The sequence below is a fragment of the Aethalodelphis obliquidens genome, unplaced genomic scaffold, assembly GCF_003676395.1.
Source record: "Aethalodelphis obliquidens isolate GAN/ISIS:26980383/991018 unplaced genomic scaffold, ASM367639v1 scaffold38, whole genome shotgun sequence".
Classification (NCBI taxonomy): Eukaryota; Metazoa; Chordata; class Mammalia; order Artiodactyla; family Delphinidae; genus Aethalodelphis; species Aethalodelphis obliquidens.
The window spans coordinates 10,875,044-10,892,865 of NW_020837982.1; the positions used below are offsets into that span (position 1 = coordinate 10,875,044).

The 17,822-nt window shown below is 47.9% G+C and overlaps 1 protein-coding gene across 1 annotated transcript in view; it reads left to right on the forward strand.

Moving 5' to 3' along the window:
- The window catches only part of DNAH2 (dynein axonemal heavy chain 2), a 94,004-nt gene that overhangs the window by 39,387 nt on the left and 36,795 nt on the right, over positions 1 to 17,822 (forward strand). The window contains exons 28-46 of the mRNA XM_027130968.1: positions 1,150 to 1,367; positions 1,583 to 1,684; positions 2,015 to 2,140; positions 2,617 to 2,727; positions 3,036 to 3,224; positions 3,669 to 3,772; positions 3,873 to 4,062; positions 4,600 to 4,780; positions 5,518 to 5,645; positions 5,975 to 6,127; positions 6,410 to 6,535; positions 13,354 to 13,572; positions 13,799 to 13,916; positions 14,129 to 14,265; positions 14,783 to 14,920; positions 15,012 to 15,170; positions 16,834 to 16,986; positions 17,165 to 17,256; positions 17,586 to 17,784. Of these exons, the coding sequence (XP_026986769.1) occupies positions 1,150 to 1,367; positions 1,583 to 1,684; positions 2,015 to 2,140; positions 2,617 to 2,727; positions 3,036 to 3,224; positions 3,669 to 3,772; positions 3,873 to 4,062; positions 4,600 to 4,780; positions 5,518 to 5,645; positions 5,975 to 6,127; positions 6,410 to 6,535; positions 13,354 to 13,572; positions 13,799 to 13,916; positions 14,129 to 14,265; positions 14,783 to 14,920; positions 15,012 to 15,170; positions 16,834 to 16,986; positions 17,165 to 17,256; positions 17,586 to 17,784 (2,843 nt within the window). The remainder of the gene's footprint in view (positions 1 to 1,149; positions 1,368 to 1,582; positions 1,685 to 2,014; positions 2,141 to 2,616; positions 2,728 to 3,035; positions 3,225 to 3,668; positions 3,773 to 3,872; positions 4,063 to 4,599; positions 4,781 to 5,517; positions 5,646 to 5,974; positions 6,128 to 6,409; positions 6,536 to 13,353; positions 13,573 to 13,798; positions 13,917 to 14,128; positions 14,266 to 14,782; positions 14,921 to 15,011; positions 15,171 to 16,833; positions 16,987 to 17,164; positions 17,257 to 17,585; positions 17,785 to 17,822) is intronic.

The window sequence follows — 17,822 nt, forward strand, 5'->3', positions numbered from 1 at the left end:
AAAAAAAAAATCTAGTGCTGGGAGAAAACTAACATTATCAAGAACCTACAAATGGGAACACATTTTATCTTATGTCTCGAATTTTTCTTTGAGGTGGATCTCATTACCATTTTACAAAGAGGTGAAAGCTCCCTGAGGTTAACCGACAAGCTAATTAAGTGAAAGAGCCGCAGTTTGGATGGCCATCGTCTGCCTCCCAATCTAGCGCTCTTTTTGTTTGTTTGTTTGGCCACGCCGCACAGCTTGTGGGATCTTAGTTCCCCAACTGCGCCCCCTGCAGTGGAAGCTCGTAGTCCCAACCACTGGACCGCCAGGGAATTCTCTCTAGTGCCCTTTTTGCTCTGTCACGAGGGACACTGGCAACCCCAGTGACTGCAGACCCCTTTCATTGTGTGCGTGTGATATGTATTTAAATCGAATGGGTTTTTTTTCCCAATTTATTTATTTTTGGCTGCATTGGGTCTCCGTTGCTGCACGCGAGCTTTCTCTAGTTGTGGTGAACGGGGGCTACTCTTTGTTGCAGGGTGTGGGCTTCTCATTGCGGTGGCTTCTCTTACTGTGGAGCACCAGCTCTAGGGGGCGCGGGCTTCAGTAGCTGTGGCACGTGGGCTCAGTAGTTGTGGCTCACGGGCTCTAGAGCGCAGGCTCGGCAGTTGTGGCGCACGGGCTTAGCTGCTCCACGGCATGTGGGATCTTCCCGGACCAGGGCTTAAACCCTTGTGCCCTGTGTTGGCAGGTGGATTCCTAACCACTGCACCAGCAGGGAAGCCCCAAATCTAATGTTTTAACTTGTTGAATTGTTTATGTGCAGAACAAGCTCTGATTTTCAGAAGCTCTTGGGATGATCGGCAGAGCCCCACTTCTTTGGTGGGAAAGGACTGGTGGGAGATGTAGTTATATTAATGGAATTGTATAATTAATGCGTAATGTATAATGCGTACAATAGTGTATAATGAATACTTAATAATGAATTAATGAAGAGGATGGGAAAAGAGTGACTGGGGACACTGCATCTGCTTCCAAAAACCATATGGCACTCTGTGCCCCAACACTCAAGAGCTGGCAAAGTGGATATAGTTGGAGGCTCCAGATCTACTCAGGGCAATGGTACAAGGGCCACCAAATATCATTCACTGTTCTCTTCTCCAGGCCTCCTGGACACATTGATAGAAATGAACACAATCCTGGAAGACATCCAGAAGTCTCTGGATATGTATTTAGAGACCAAGCGCCATATTTTCCCCCGCTTCTACTTCTTGTCCAACGATGACCTCCTGGAGATTCTGGGCCAGTCCCGCAACCCAGAGGCTGTGCAACCACACCTCAAAAAATGCTTTGACAACATTAAATTGCTGAGAATGCAGAAGGTCAGTAGAGGTGGCCATGATGCAAAGGAGGGCAGGGGAGGGATGGTGACGTCAAGGTGTTCAAGGCCTCGGAGGGGACCGTGCCCTCCCAGCAGGAGGGGGATATAACGATTCTGGGTATCTGGGACAGAACTTTCTAGAATTGGTAATACAGAGGGGAGGGGGGAGGAGCAGAAATTACCCTCCAAGGGCTCAAGAGCTTCCTGTTTCTGCAGATCGGGGGACCCAGCAGCAAATGGGAAGCGGTGGGAATGTTCTCGGGCGACGGCGAGTATGTCGATTTCCTCCACTCGGTACTTCTAGAAGGGCCTGTGGAGGTGAGCTGCAACGAGGGCCTGAGAAGCAAGCTGACTCTTCTGAGTTTGCTTGGCTCTGTGAGGAGAGGGCATCTCTGTGAAGGGATATTAGTCACTTTTTGCCCTCCCACCTGCCATTCCTAAAACTCTTAACCTCTACCCTGCACCCGAACGTCGGACAGTCTGCCCCCTAGTCTCCATTTCCCTCGGGGACGCAGGCCGGCCGCTTCCCAGCTCCTGCTCTTCTCTTGGGCCCCAAAGCCCCGGAGTCCTGTTTCCCAAGCACCTTCACTCTGGGGACTCCCGACTCTGGCCCTGAGGGCGAGCCACCCTGTTCTCACCTCCCCCCAGTCCTGGCTTTGTGATGTGGAGCGGACCATGAGGGTGACCCTCCGGGACCTTCTCCGGAACTGCCGCCTGGCCCTCAAGAAGTTTCTTAACAAGAGGGACAAGTGGGTGAAGGAATGGGCTGGCCAGGTGAGCTGGGGTCAATGGAAATGAGGGAACAAGGAGGACCGAGCCGAAAGGAAACAGCCAGTGTAAAGACAGGATCTTCTTCTTCTTTTTTTCTTTTAAATATTTATTTATTTATTTGGCTGCATCGGGTCTTAGTTGCAGCATGTGGGATCTAGTTCCCTGACCAGGGATAGAACCCAGGCCCCCTGCACTGGCAGCGTGGAGTCTTAGCCACTGGACCACCAGGGAAGTCCCTAAGGACAGAATCTTGAGTCGCACAAAAGGCAGGTTTCCTGCCCGCTGTTCTGGGCTGCGGCCCCAGAAGCCTGCACCGTGGACCCTCAGCTCCTGACTTGGGCACGTGCCCATCCTTCAGAGCAGTTTAGGCGTAGTGAGAGGAGTAGCAGCTGGTCCCGGAAGAAGCTGGGTTTTGGGAGCCGGGCTGTGTGTGTGGCCGGGGACAGGGCTTTGGAATAGAGCCTCTACACGTGCCCCAGGTGGTGATCACTGCCAGTCAGATCCAGTGGACGGCTGATGTCACCACGTGCCTGCTGACAGCTAAGGAGCGGGGAGACAAGAAAATCCTCAAGGTCATGAAGAAGAAGCAGGTGGGGAGCCCTGCCAGGACGGGAGAGGCCTGGAGTTAGAGCTGGAGGAAGGGGGCAATACGTTGGGTCAGAATTAGCGATGAGCTGGTGGGAAAGGTCCGAACGAGGGTGTGTTATGGGAGGCGTCCAGCAAGAAGAGGTTGGGTGGGTCAGAAGTATGTCTCCCTGTGGTGGTGTTGGGGGCCAGGAGCTGCAGTGGGGGAGGGGTCAGCATTGCGGTTGGATGCGGAATGATGCTGGGACGCGGCATGATTAGGGTTTGGTGGCATTGCTCAGGCCGCCTTCTTCTCTGGCACCTCATTCCGCAGGTGTCAATACTGAATAAGTACTCGGAAGCCATCAGGGGGAACCTGACCAAGATTATGCGCCTTAAAATTGTGGCTCTGGTGACGATAGAAGTCCACGCCCGGGACGTGTTGGAGAAGCTTTATAAGAGTGGCCTCATGGATGTCAACTCCTTCGACTGGCTCAGCCAACTGCGCTTCTACTGGGAGAAGGTGCCGAAGGGCCAGCTTCCCACCCCCGTACCCTAAACCCGATCCTAATGCTTTAACTAAATTCATGTTCTCTAAATACAGTAATATCCCAACCCACCCCTTAGTCCTATCACAGCACCTAATCCAGCTGGTAACTCTCTCTCGAACCTGCCAAGTAAGGAGTGGCAAGTGGCACTTTTCCAGGGAGTGCCCACTCTGGGTGTCGCTTGATCGGGACTCAGAAAGACTCCAAGCAGCTGCTGCAATAGTTTGGGCTGGACACGTGCAGCGTGACCCCCAGTTTCCATCTTGGCCGTAAGCCCGTCCCTCCTCCTAACTCTAAACGGAGCCCCCAGTCTTCTCCCTGCAACTCCCCTGCCACTTCCAGTCCTCCTGTTGGCCATCGCTGCAGCTCTGTGTCTTCCTCCAAGCCCGCGCCTCTCTTACTCTGCCCTGTTTCCCTAGGATCTCGACGACTGTATTATCCGCCAGACCAACACACAGTTCCAGTATGGTTATGAGTACTTGGGTAACTCCGGCCGGCTTGTCATCACCCCGCTGACAGACAGGTCGGCCGTGGGGAGGCAAACAGGGGGCTTGGGGTAGGGGCAGCGAATGCCGAGCCAAGGCTTCCAGGAGTCCGGCTTGAGTCCTGTCCTCCATCCCCAGGTGTTACATGACACTGACCACGGCCCTGCACCTGCATCGAGGTGGATCCCCCAAAGGTCCCGCAGGCACAGGGAAGACCGAGACCGTCAAGGACCTGGGCAAGGCCCTCGGCGTATATGTCATCGTGGTCAACTGCTCTGAGGGTCTGGACTATAAGTCCATGGGCCGGATGTACTCAGGCCTGGCCCAGGTTAGCATCCTGCCAGCCTGGCCAGGAGGCCCCTTTGGTATCTTTTAGTTCTAGAAAATCAGCTGAAACCCAGATCTGTTTCAGTGCTTTGTAGCTGACGACACTGCATCGCCTCAGTTAGTTCTTACCACTGGGGAAGTCCCTGCGCCTCCCTGAGCTTCACTTTGCTTATTTGCAAAATCACAAGATTATGTAAGGATCCGATAACTTACGCACACTGGAGTCGCTCAACACCCACAAGTTCCCTACCCTGGTCACTTTCCCACCCACACCTCTCAGGCATTCCCCTAGATCCTTCCTGTCTGATGGAAAGTTCTGGCCAGAAACCACAACAGTGCTACGGGGCCCCCTCCACCACACACACACACACACGCACGCACGCACGCACGCGCGCACACACACACACACATACACATTCATTTTAGAGGCTGCTGCTCCTATCCAAACATTTCAGGGAGAATATGTTAGTCACAATTTTTAGTTTCTCCCAGTCTGGGGATACTTTTCTTGCTCCCAGCGACTCCCCCCCACCCACAGATGGGCGCCTGGGGCTGCTTTGATGAGTTTAACCGCATCAACGTGGAAGTGCTATCCGTGGTGGCCCAGCAGATCCTGTCCATCCTCTCAGCCCTGGCTGCCGGCCTCACCCGCTTCTATTTTGAGGGCTTTGAAATAAATCTGGTGTGGTCCTGTGGGATCTTCATCACCATGAACCCTGGTAAGGGCCTGGGAGTGGATGGGGCTCCTGCGGGGAGAACTGAGTGTTCAGGGCAAATAACTGTGCATCCCCCCACCCCCTGCCAGTGTTTTTAGCCAAGTGAAATGTGGCTAAAGACCATAAAGTGTGAGAGAAGGATAAACATACACATTTCTGGGACGAGGGGTGGCAATCTTACTGTTCTCCCTAAAGGGATGAATAACAGCTTGCAGGCATACATGTAGCCCTAGTCTTTTAAAGTGCTTAGCCATCTTCTTTGGTTGGACTAGCTCCCAGAGTTCTGGTGTGTCTGCCATCCCTTTTGCCGAATGGGAGAATCTCCCCCAGAGTGCAGGGCCTAGGGTCTCTCATTACTGGTGCCTGAGAACAGCTCTGGGGGAAGGAACTAGGAGAAAACAGGAAAGGGTTCCGGTACTGAAAGAATCAGATAAACAGGTGCAATTTCTATTAGCACTAACATGAGTTATACATGGAACTTGGAGAGATGGGAACTTGACAGCTCTGTGATTTGAGTTTGAATCAGGGCCATGCAGAAGGTTAAGGAAAGGACCAGGGGTAGGAAAGAAGAGCAAAGTGGTGTGGGAAGAGCCAGGGCTGAGATGAGAAAGGAAGAGGTCTCAGAGTTGGAGCTGGGGAGAGAGTTAGGGATGGAGCTGGGGATGGGGAAAATGGGACTGATTGGGAAGTAGGTCTTTGGGAAGCAGTATGGATTCTGAATAAATGGCGCTCTTTTCCAGGCTATGCTGGTCGCACAGAGCTTCCTGATAATCTTAAATCCATGTTCCGTCCAGTTGCCATGGTGGTGCCCGATGCTACCCTCATTGCAGAAATCATTCTCTTTGGGGAAGGATTTGGCAACTGCAAGGTATTCTGATAACCTCTTGTCTCCAACACTATATTTCCCTTCCGTGATTATTGTCTGGACCGAAGAACCCCCCGGAGGCCTCATAATCAGCTTATCCTACGAGGAACTTACATGGCTGTCAGTAGGATATGGAGGGAGGTCTCCCCTCTGTGGTGTCACTGGTCCTTGATGGCGCGATTCCCAGGATCTTCTCATTAGGATTGTGCACAGGGCCCTTCCCAGCCGCTCCAAGTCCCGGGACCTAGCTTCTTGGATCTGTAACTGTCCCTACATGAAGCAGAGGGATTGGTGGGGAGATGGATTGTTTCCTCCTCTATTTTGTTCTCCAGGTTCTGGCCAAGAAGGTGTACACACTTTACTCGCTGGCCGTGCAGCAGCTCTCCAGACAGGACCATTATGACTTTGGCCTACGTGCCCTCACCTCCCTCCTGCACTGCGCTGGCAAGAAGCGCCGCCTGCAGCCGGATCTGTCTGATGAAGAGGTAGATTGAGGACACGACCGTCGGACCTTAACCTCCACTGTCACTGGTCCTATGCGCCTTCACTGAAGTTTTTGAGATCCTTACTTTCGCTAGCTTAGGCTTCCCGCCCTCCTGCCCCTCCCCTCAGGTGTTGCCTGAGTTCCACCTGTCCTATCGCTAAAGACTAGCTCGGATGTATCCATTGTTCTTAGCTCCTGCCTCTCACCCAGTTGGAGAGGAAGGGCCTAATGAGTACCTCGGCCCTGGCTTCGCGAGCCTGAGTCTCTGTCTTTTCCCATTCAGGTTCTACTGCTCTCGATGAAAGACATGAACATCGCCAAGCTAACTTCAGTGGACGTGCCACTCTTCAATGCCATCGTGCAAGATCTGTTCCCCAGCATCGAGCTGCCGGTCATTGACTATGGCAAGGTATCTGTTCCTCAAGACTCTCCCTGACCTCATGTGTGAATGTGGGTCTGGAAACAGGACACCTGGCCTCCAGGCCTTGTTCTGCCCTTCACTAGCTGTCCATTCACTGGCTGTGACTTTGAGCAACACAGTTGGCCTCTCTTTGGGCTTCCTTATCTATAAAACCATACAGGCCTATTCAAACATTCTACTTTCTCACCTCAACTCCCTACTCCCTGACTCAGCAGCTCAAGTACTTCTACTCATCAGTTCCTTGACTTCACTGAGACCGCTGATCCCCTGGCCTTTCTACTTTCTACCTGGTAGCCCTCTCCTGTCTCTACCTGTCTTCTCATTCAGGGAGTTTTGAGGAGAGACTGCTAGGAGCTCTTTGATATGTGAGAGGAGTGGGATGGAAGAGGCCAAGGAAGGAGCATTTTAGAAAGTGTAGGAATTTTCTTCTCTGGCAGTATGGTAGTTTAGATACCCTGAATGATTCTTTCGGTTGAAACCACTAAAATGCTGGATAAAAATATAAAAATACATCTTTTAAAATGTATTGCTAAACTGGCAAGAAAGAAAGAATCCTGGGATGAGGAGGGGGAGTAAAAGCAGGGAGGCAAGTGAATGAGAAAGCTGGATTTCTCCCCGAAAGTTTTTGTTGAACATAAGGCACTGGGGGTAGGAGATGAAGCAGCCCACATTTTGAGGTATAACAGAAAACCCAGTCATGCATAAACTTCCGTCCACAAAGGAAAACACCTTCAGTAAGTGGGAAAATGAGAAACCCACCACTGACGAGGGTCCATGCAGTAAAGAAACATGCTTGTCGTGACCTTTGATGATGAGAGGAAGGGGCAAAATCTCCTTTGAGATTTCCTAACCACAAGTCAGCCCTCACATGGTTCCTGGTCATAATTTATTTTAATGTGTAATGCCCCAAATCTCAAATTTAGAACTTAATTTAAAGTATTTCCAGTTTGTTAGTGTCTCCCCCAAGTGACTGGCAGAAGCAAATGCAAATTATTTCTAGAATAATGAAGCTTCAACTTAAGCCTCAAAGAATTCTCATGAAAGTCCAAGAAAATGAGCAGCTTCTGGTCAAAAATCACAAAACACACAAGGAAACAAGATACTATGAATGGGATGCCAAAGAACAACAAAACGGAATCAGATCCACAAAGACTTCAAAGATGGAAAATAATCAGCACAGAATTCTAGAAATAACTAAATTTAATATGTTTAAAGAAATAAGAGAGGGGAATTCCCTGGTGGTCCAGTGGTTAGGACTCTGCACTTTCACTGCCAAGGGCAAGGGTTTGATCCCTGGTCGGGGAGCTAAGACCCCGCAAGGGCAAGCCACACAGCACAGCAAAATAAATAAAGAAATAAATAAAAATAAAGAAACAAGAGAGGAGCTTGAAACTGTGATCCAGGAACAAGAGACTTCTAAACAAAGTAGGATTGAAAAGAACCAACAGCGTTCCTACAAATGAAAAAATATTATAATTGAAATGTTAAAAATCCAGCAACTCACAGGGAGGACTTCCAGATAAAAAGGTGGATTAAAAACAATTTTGTTTCCTTTTGAAAACCTGCTACAACTACTCTAAAGAGATTTTTACAAATAAGGCATCTATACCCGAAAGGGTGGGGAGAATGGGAGAGGCAATGACAGCAAAATTGTGACATGGGAAATAAATGAATCAAGTTGTGACTTACTCAGCAAACCTGAGAGGCTGGAAGTGGGGAGAATTGTGAGTTGGGAGTAGGTGGGGGGAGTGAGTAAAGGAGGTGTAGCTGAAATGAGAAGGATTGGCAGCAAACAGTCTTGGGAGCAGGTCTCCCCTTCTCTGCGACCCTGGATAGCCGTGCCTCTCCCACTTTGGTGGAAGACTAGAGGGTAACAATAGTAGGTCTCTGGTCTGGGGGACACATGGTATAGTTGAGGGCGGGAGAAAACTCTATTAAAAATGGGGATTAAGTGAATGTTTACACATTGAATGCTGAGACCCTTAGCCTTCTCTGAAGCCCCCAGCATGCCGGCAGCCAGCCAGCCAGGAAATTGCAAGAGTTCTCTCTGGGGAATCTCTCTGTCCCAAGAGGAACGAACAAGACATCGACAATGGAAATGTCCCCACGGAAGTCCCAGATAAATCATCTACAGTGACACTCACAGTCTACAGGCCCCACTCACACACTCAGAGCTTCCATTCAGCTCTTTAGTCCTCCACCCTTATATATGAGCCGAAAACCAAGGCTCACCACCCATCTGAGGAAGGCCTCTTAACATGAAAGCAGCCAAAACAAATAGGAAAAAGCAAACTGGAGAAAATAGATAATGCAGAGAGAAGAAAAGTTTTTAAAATAAATCTATCATTAGTATACTCAGAGAGAAGATTAAGGTATTGTATCCATGAAGTACTGATGAAATGCTATTGGAAAAGGAATATTCCAGAGAATAGAGCAGAGCAGACAAAGCGGGAAAGAGATTAAGATTCAAGTGCCAGTCTAGGAAAGACAACACTGAAATACCAGCAGTTCCAAAAAAAGTAGGAACAGAGAAAATGGAGGAGGCCAGGATCAGTAATGAAACAATTCACGAAGAATCCCCAGAACTGTAGCATCTAAGTTTCCATAATTAAAGGATCTATAAATGCATGACATAATAGATAAAACAAATCCTTACCAAGGCCCAGCATTGTGAAATTTTAAAACACTAGGAAAAGGAGAAGATTTAACAAGCTTCCAAAAAGGGAGAAAAAAAAGAGATGACATGCAAAAGATCAAGAATTAGAATGTTGGACTTCTCAATAGCAATATTGGCTCTGTAAACAATGAAGCAGGCTTCAACATTCTGAAGGAAAATTATTTCCAACCTCAAATGCTATACCCAGACAACCTGTCACATAGCAAGCTAGATCAGAGATATTTCAGACAAGCAGACTCTCTAAAAAAAACAAAAAATTACCTCCAGTGCATCCTTTTCTCAGAAAGCTACCAGAGGATGTGCTCTACCACAATGCAGGAGCATTCCAAGAAAGAGGAAGATAGAGGACACGGGATGACAGTTGTGTACCAGACAAAGAGAGAAGCCAATCCAAACTGAAGCAAATCTGAAGGTTCAGGCAGACTTCTTTGTTTTTTTTTTTTTAAGGTTTTTTAAAAATTATGATTTATTTATTTTTGGCTGCATTGGGTCTTAGTTGCAGCACATGAGATCTTTGTTGAGGCGTGCGGGGTCTTTCGTTGTGGCGCACGGGTCTTTCTCTTTTCTAGCTGTGGCGCGTGGGCTCCAGGGCTCCAGAGAGCGTGGGCTCTGTAGTTTGCGGCATGCAGGCTCTCTAGTTGAGGCACGCGAGCTCAGTAGTTCTGGCATGTGGGCTTAGTTGCCCCGTGGCATGTGGAATTTTAGTTCCCAGACCAGGGATCGAACCCACGTCCCCTGCATTGTAAGGTGGACTCTGCACCACTGGACCACCAGGGAAGTCCCCAGACTTCTTTAAGAAGAGGAAATCGATACCTGGTGAGAATAAAAGTTTTGAGAGACTTAGTCAACTGGCAGAGTTTGGAGTTGAGTTAAAGATCAGTATATTAAAAACTAAGCAAACAAAAAACCAGAGCAACTGTTAACCCCTAGGGAAAACCAAAAAGTTGTGCAGGAAAGGAAAAATAATCATGTATCAAATCATATACATTGTTATACTAATATTTAATACTGTTTACAAGAGACACATGTAAAACGTAAAGACAAAGGGTGGAGAGTCAAAGACTAGAAAAATACATCAGGTAGACACTAATCAAAAGGAAGCTGGGGTAGCAATATCAGACAACATAGATCTTAAGGCAAAATGAATTACCAGAAATAGAGTCGCTTCATAATAATAAAAAGTTCAATTCACCAGGAAGATACAACAATTCTAAATTTGCATGCATCTAATAATATGGCCTCAAAATAAATAGAACAAAATTTTTCAGAATTTCAAAGAAAAATCTACAATCGTAGTGGCGCTCTTCACATCTCTCAGTAACTGATAGGCCAAGCAGACTAAAAATCAGTTTTGTTAAAGAAGATTTGAACAACACAATCAATCTTGAGTTAATCAAGACATCGACAGCAATTGCATTCAATAACTGAAGAATAACCATTTTTTTCAAGCATACATAGACTATTTAGGTTACTTGACCATGTAAAGGTCATAAATCTGCCTCAAAAATTTCAAGGGAATTTATTCAGAACACATTTTCTGATCACAATGTTAACTCTACTGATATCAGGCAAAGTAGACTTTATGGCAAGAAGAATATTAAAGATAAAGGGGGACATTTCATAATGATAAAAGGGCCAATGCTCAGAAAGGTATGGCATTCTAAATTTGTATGCACTTAATAATAGAGCTAGAAAATGCATAAAACAAAATCGACAGAACTAAAAGTAGAAACAGATAAATCCACAACCCTAGTGGGAAATCTTGACATGCTTCTCTCAGAAATTGATAAAATAAGTGGATAAAAAAATCCATAAAGGGAGTTTCCTGGCAGTCCACTGGTTAGGACTCAGTGCTTTCACTGCCATGGCCCGGGTTCAATCCTGGTCCAGGAACTAAGATCCCACAAGTTGTGTGTTGTGGCCAAAAAAAAATCCATAAAGATACGGATTTGAGGGACTTCCCTGGTGGTCCAGTGGTTAAGAATCTGCCTTCCAATGCAGGGGACATGGGTTTGATCCCTGGTCAGGGAACTAAGATCCCACATGCCATGGGGCAACTAAGCCCGTGAGCCACGACTACTGAGCCCGCGTGCCACAACTAGAGAGAAACCCGAGCACTGCAACAAAGAGCCTGTGCCCCACAGGGAAAGTTCCCGCATGCCACGACTAAGACCCGACATGACCAAAAATAAAATGAATAAGTAAATAAATATTTTTTTAAAAGATGCGGATTTGAATGCTTTTAACAGATTTGACCTGACACATGTAGAACATTATATGCATACAATTGCAGACACATATTCTTCTCAAGTATGCAAGGAGCGTTTACCAAAATTGACTGTGTGCTGGATTATTAAGTAGCGGTCTCATAAACGTCAAATGATTGAAAATTATACAGAGGATGATCTCTGACCACAATAGAATTAAACTAGAAATTCGTCACAATATATAATTATTCCAAATGTTTGGAAATTAGGCAATACAATTCTAAGTAACTCATGGGTCAAAGAAGAAATTACAGGATATTTTAAACTGAGTAAATAGAAAATGTGACATTTTAAACTTTTGGCATGATGCTAAACACGCACACACACACAAATACACCCAAATATGCTAATACAACTAATTCTCAGACAGTGGAGGGAAGTAGTAGGGGTGAGGCCTGTTAGTGGTGTTTGAGAGATACAAGTAAAATCTTGCATTGTTTGAACTTACTTGGTTGCATTGGCTGTGTATTTAAAAATGTCACACTCTTCTGGGACCCACGTGGGTCATGGTTCTATAAGCATTTCTTTATTTTTCATTTTTGTTTTTAAAATTTTTAATGGAGTATAGTTGATTTACAGTGTTGTGTTAGTTTCAGGTGTACAGCAAAGTGACTTAGTTTTTTTTGTGGTACGCGGGCCTCTCACTGTCGTGGCCTCTCCCGTTGCGGAGCACAGGCTCCGGACGCGCAGGCTCAGCGGCCATGGCTCACAGGCCTAGCCGCTCCGTGGCATGTGGGAATCTTCCCAGACCGGGGCACGAACCTGTGTGCCCTGCATCGTCAGGCGGACTCTCAACCACTGCGCCACCAGGGAAGCCCTAAAGTGACTTAGTTATATATATATATATTTTTTCACATTCTTTTCTATTATAGGTTATTATAAGATATTATATATAGTTCCCTGTGCTATATAGTAGGTCCTTGTTTATTTTATATATAGTAGTTTGTATCTGTTAATCTCAAACCCCTAATTTATCCACGCCTTTCCCCCTTTGGTAACCATGAGTTTGTTTTCAATGTCTATGAGTCTGTTTCTGTTTTGTAAATTAGTTCATTTGTATCATTTTTTTAGATTCCACATGTAAGTAATATCATGTGATATTTGTCTTTCTCTCTCTGACTTAAGATGATAATCTCTAGATTCATCCATGTTGCTGCAAATGGTATTATTTCATTCTTTTTTATGGCTGAGTAATATTTCATTGTATAAATATACCACATTTTCTTGATCCATTCATCTGTTGACAAGCATTTAGGTTGCTTCCATGTCTTGGCTATTGTAAATAGTGCTGCTATGAACATTGAGGTGCATGTATCTTTTTGAATTTGAGTTTTCATCTTTTTAACTTAGGTGATGATTTGTTTAATGTCTGGCTCCCCCACCAGACTGTGGGCTGTGCGATAGGATGAACACTAATTTGTTCTCAGCACCCAGCACACTGCTTGGCACACACTTTAGAGGCTTAATAAATATTTGTTGAATGATATTAGAAAAGATGTGTAGAGCTGCGTGTCAGACATTGTGTTTTACATTGACTATCTTACCTAATACAACAGCCCTATGCGGGAAGTACCATCATTACTCCCATTTAACAGATTAGGAAACTGAGGCTCAAAGAAGTTAACTTGCTCAGGTTCACATAGCTGAAAGCTGGGGCCCCAGGCTGGCTGACTCCAGAGCCCAATCTCTCAACTCTGCAATTGGCCAGCCTCCCAAGGAACAAACAACTGTCAGGGTGCGGAGGGCCCTGGTGCAATTTTTAATGGTTTGCACATTATCCTTCCAGGTATCGGTGAGCTTTTGAAAGTCCCTTACAAGCCGCACCCTTTTTCTTCCACTTCCTGTATTTTCCCTTCTCTCAGCTGCGGGAGGCCATTGAGCAGGAGATTCGGGATGTGGGCCTGCAGACCATCCCGTTCACCCTCACCAAGGTTATCCAGCTGTATGAAACCAAGAACTCCCGTCACTCCACCATGATCGTGGGCTGCACAGGCAGCGGCAAGACTGCCTCGTGGAGAATTCTTCAGTCGTCCTTGTCCTCCCTGTGCCGCGCCGGAGAGCCCAACTTCAACATTGTCAGAGTACGGACCTGGGACAGTGGGGCCACTGGAGGAGACTTGAGTAGCAGGAAGACAGTGAGGCTGGGGGCAGGGGTGCGTAGGTGTCTGGGAGGGTGGTGCAGACCAGGAGGGCGGCCTGGGAGGGATGAGAGAGACAGGGGCCAAATACAAATACCTGGAAATAAAGGGACATCTTGGGATTTGTGTCAGCCGGCAGCTCAAAACCCCCTTCCTGTGTCATTTTTAGGAGTTCCCTTTGAACCCTAAGGCACTGTCCCTAGGGGAGCTGTATGGGGAATATGACCTCAACAGTAATGAATGGACAGACGGCGTCCTGTCCAGTGTCATGCGGACGGCTTGTGCAGGTACCCAAAGGATCTTGGGGCAGGGAGAGCAGATGCCTAAATCTCCTGTGTGGGTGGGCAGTCTGGGGATAGAAAGCTCATTTTGGGGGAAAAAATGCTTGGGGAATGCGGAGATCACCAGGAAGCAACTGCTTGCGTCTCCAGGGAGATGAGCGTGGAGGGAGGGCTGGGTAACAAAGCCCTGGTTTCCTTATCATCTACCTCCGACCAAGACGAGAAGCCGGATGAGAAGTGGATCCTTTTCGATGGCCCTGTGGACACACTGTGGATTGAGAGCATGAACTCTGTCATGGACGATAACAAAGTGCTGACCCTTATCAACGGAGAGCGCATCGCGATGCCTGAGCAGGTTCGGGAGTGGAAACTGGAGGGCCTGGGGCAGGGCTAAGGGGAAGAGCAGGGGCATCCAACAAGAAGGGGAAGTTCTATAGGAACGCCTAGGAGGAGGATGCCTGGATTCAGGGCAACCTGTGACTGAAGAAGAAATGCCTGTCTTACCACAGACTCTGAGGACAACTGTATAGAAAACACGATGTATTAGGACGCACTGTGTGGACTGAGGCAGCCTCATTGCCACTGACATATGAGGGATGACCTTCCGTTGTGCACCCAGAGTTACAATTCGTGGGCTCTTGTAAAGGCCACCCTTTCCCACCCGCTCAAACAATGTGAGCGAGAGAGTGATTTTTCATAAGGATGACCTTGAATAAACCCTGATTTCTTTTAACAAACAAATCATTTGTAAAGCTTAGGTCTTTATTCATCCTGCCACACGTGGTACTCAGTAGAGACACCTTGGGGCATCAGCATTCTGGGTGTTTTTATTACTGAGGGGAAGACAAGGTTCTGACCAAGTATATCCATAGGTGTCTCTCCTGTTCGAAGTGGAAAACTTGGCAGCGGCCTCCCCAGCCACTGTGTCTCGCTGTGGGGTGGTGTACACTGACTACGCTGACCTGGGCTGGAAGCCCTACGTTCAGTCATGGCTGGAGAAGAGACCAAAGGTATGAAGGGAATGGAGGAGAGGAAAGGAACCGGTGGGGCCTGCGGAGGGGACACAAGAATAATTCAGAGCCCCTGCTTATTCAACTCCAGGTAGAGGCAGAGCCTCTTCAGCGCATGTTCGAAAAGTTCATCAACAAGATGCTGACCTTTAAGAAGAAAAACTGCCACGAGCTGGTGCCCCTCCCGGAATACAGCGGCATCATCTCCCTCTGCAATCTGTACTCAGCCCTGGCCACACCGGAGAATGGGGTGAGGGGGGACCAGGGCAGGAAGGGCTCTCGACCTCCCGGGACAACTTCAGGGAAATGGTGTGTCTGAGACACAATTGGAACATGAGGCTTGAGTGGAGCAGAGACTCCAAGGGGAGGCCTCACCAACCGTGGAGGCAGCGAGTGGTGTGTGTGTGTGTGTGTGTGCGTGTGTGCATTTGCATGCGCGCGTGTGTGTGTGCTCACGCGCGCACATGTGCATGCACACTGGGAGGCCAAACTAAGGACTCTAAATCAGATACAGTACACAATGGGTCTCACTGTAATTTCCTGCCCATATCTGGGAGCTGAGGATAGTTCATTCGGTTCCTCATTTCTCCATCCTTTCAAAAATGAAATATTAAGTCTTGGAATCTGTGAGGCCTTAGGATACTGTTTCTTTTTCGTTTGTTTTTTAAGAATTTTTTTTTTTTTGGATAGGGACCACTTTTAAAGTCTTTACTGAATTTGTTACAATATTGCTTCTGTTTTATGTTTTTTTTTTTTGTTTTTGTTTTTGTTTTTTTTTTTTGTGGTACGCGGGCCTCTCACCGTTGTGGCCTCTCCCGTTGCGGAGCACAGGCTCCGGACGCGCAGGCTCAGCGGCCATGGCTCACGGGCCCAGCCGCTCCGCGACATGTGGGATCTTCCCGGACCGGGGCACGAACCCGCGTCCCCTGCATCGGCAGGCGGACTTTCAACCACTGCGCCACCAGGGAAGCCTCTATGTTTTGTTTTTTTGGCTGCAAGGCATGTGACATCTTAGCTCCCCAATCAGGGATTGAACCCGCACCCCCTGCATTGTAAGGTGAAGTCTTAACCACTGGACCGCTGGGGAAGACCCTGGGATACTGTTTCTGCTGGGAGGAGCTCCCCACCTAATCTGATGAGGGGTTTTAGAAATTTTCAGATTAACTGATATTTAAGAAAATTTTTGTTTGGTTTAGAATTTTGGAGTAAGGACCAAAATTGAGTATTTTTCTGTTGAGATTAAATTACTGCCTAGAAATGGTTCATATTGTCTTTAAGGACATTGACAGATCACTCAACTATTAATATAAAGTTATGTGACAATTAAGATCTATAACAGTGTGTGCCATTCCTGGTATGGTTAATATAAATTAAAACCATGTGGGTGAAGTTGCAAAATGACATAGGGGAAAAGGACAGTAATATAGTGTCAATGGCACCCAGCTGCTAAGGAGGACTGGGTAGGGGGAAGAACGCTGATGAACAAAACAAAGAGAGGAGGGCAGTCTAGGTAAAGGGAATGGCTTTTGCAAAAACACAGAGACACAAGAGTCAGTCCCCGCTGGGCAGGGTGGGTGATGGGTGGATGGTGTTGGCGGTGTTACAACCCCTCTTCGCTGCAGCAGAGACCCCGAGAAGAGGATGCTGAAATGTGTGTTGAGCTGGAAGGACAGACTAAAGATTCTGAATTCAATATGGTAGACAATGGAGTCTCAACACAATTTCCCACCGTGTCACTGTAACTTCGTAGGTTTAATTTAAATGTTTTGACTTAGGTTTATCTACAGCCATACGGTTTTCCAAACAGAACCAGGAAGGGAGGGAAACTCTAAGCCTTTGTGATGAGCTGCCAAAATTAGACGCCTCCACCTCTTACAGATTTACGGTATTTCCGTTTCTCCTTTTGCACCCAGGTGAACCCAGCTGATGGTGAGAACTTTGTCTCCATGGTAGAGCTGACATTTGTGTTCAGCATGATCTGGTCTGTGTGTGCCTCCGTGGATGAGGAGGGCCGCAAGAAGATCGACAGTTACCTCCGAGAGATTGAGGGCACTTTCCCCAACAAGGTCAGGGCCCTCAAACCCAGCTGCCCTATTTTTCTGCCTCCCTGATCCTTAGACTCTTCTTGAGCCTCAGCCTGCCGCCCAGCTCTCTTTCTTCTGCCCAGTGGTCTGTGAGCGCTTTTTCTGGGCAGGGAAAAGCTAAAGGAAGGCTTTGGTAACCCGCCACACGTTCCCTCCTCAGGACACAGTGTACGAGTATTTTGTGGACCCCAAGATGCGGAGTTGGACATCATTTGAGGAGAAGCTCCCAAAGAGTTGGCGCTACCCTCCAAAGTGAGAGCCGGACCTGGGGGGTGGGTCAGGCTTGGGGCTGCGGTGGGTGGGCGATGTGGTGAGAGAGCCAAAGAGGGGTGCAAAAGTGAGCTGTAGGAAGAGAGGGTGGATCCCAAGGCAGAGATGGCTTTCCAGTGCGGGAAGTGGGATCTAGAGGAAATGGGACAGGGTCCTTCAGGAGAATGCCTGATCCCCGGACCCCGCAGGAGGCAGGCTTGGCGATTAGAGAGTGGTGATGCCGGAGGAGGATAAACACTGCGGGGCAGAAGGAAGCGGGAGTTAGAAAGGAGCGGGCCACGATCTTGAGACACAGTCCCTTTCCCCACCAGCTTCCCCTTCTACAAGATCACGGTGCCCACCGTTGACACTGTCCGCTACAACTACCTGGTGAGCACCTTGGTGGCCAACCAGAACCCCGTCCTGCTGGTGGGTCCCGTGGGGACTGGAAAGACGTCCATCGCTCAGAGTGTCCTGCAGTCCTTGCCCTCCAGCCAGTGGTCAGTGCTCACTGTCAACATGTCTGCGCAGGTGTGTGGCAGGACCCAGGGCCAGGCCGCCAGCTCCCT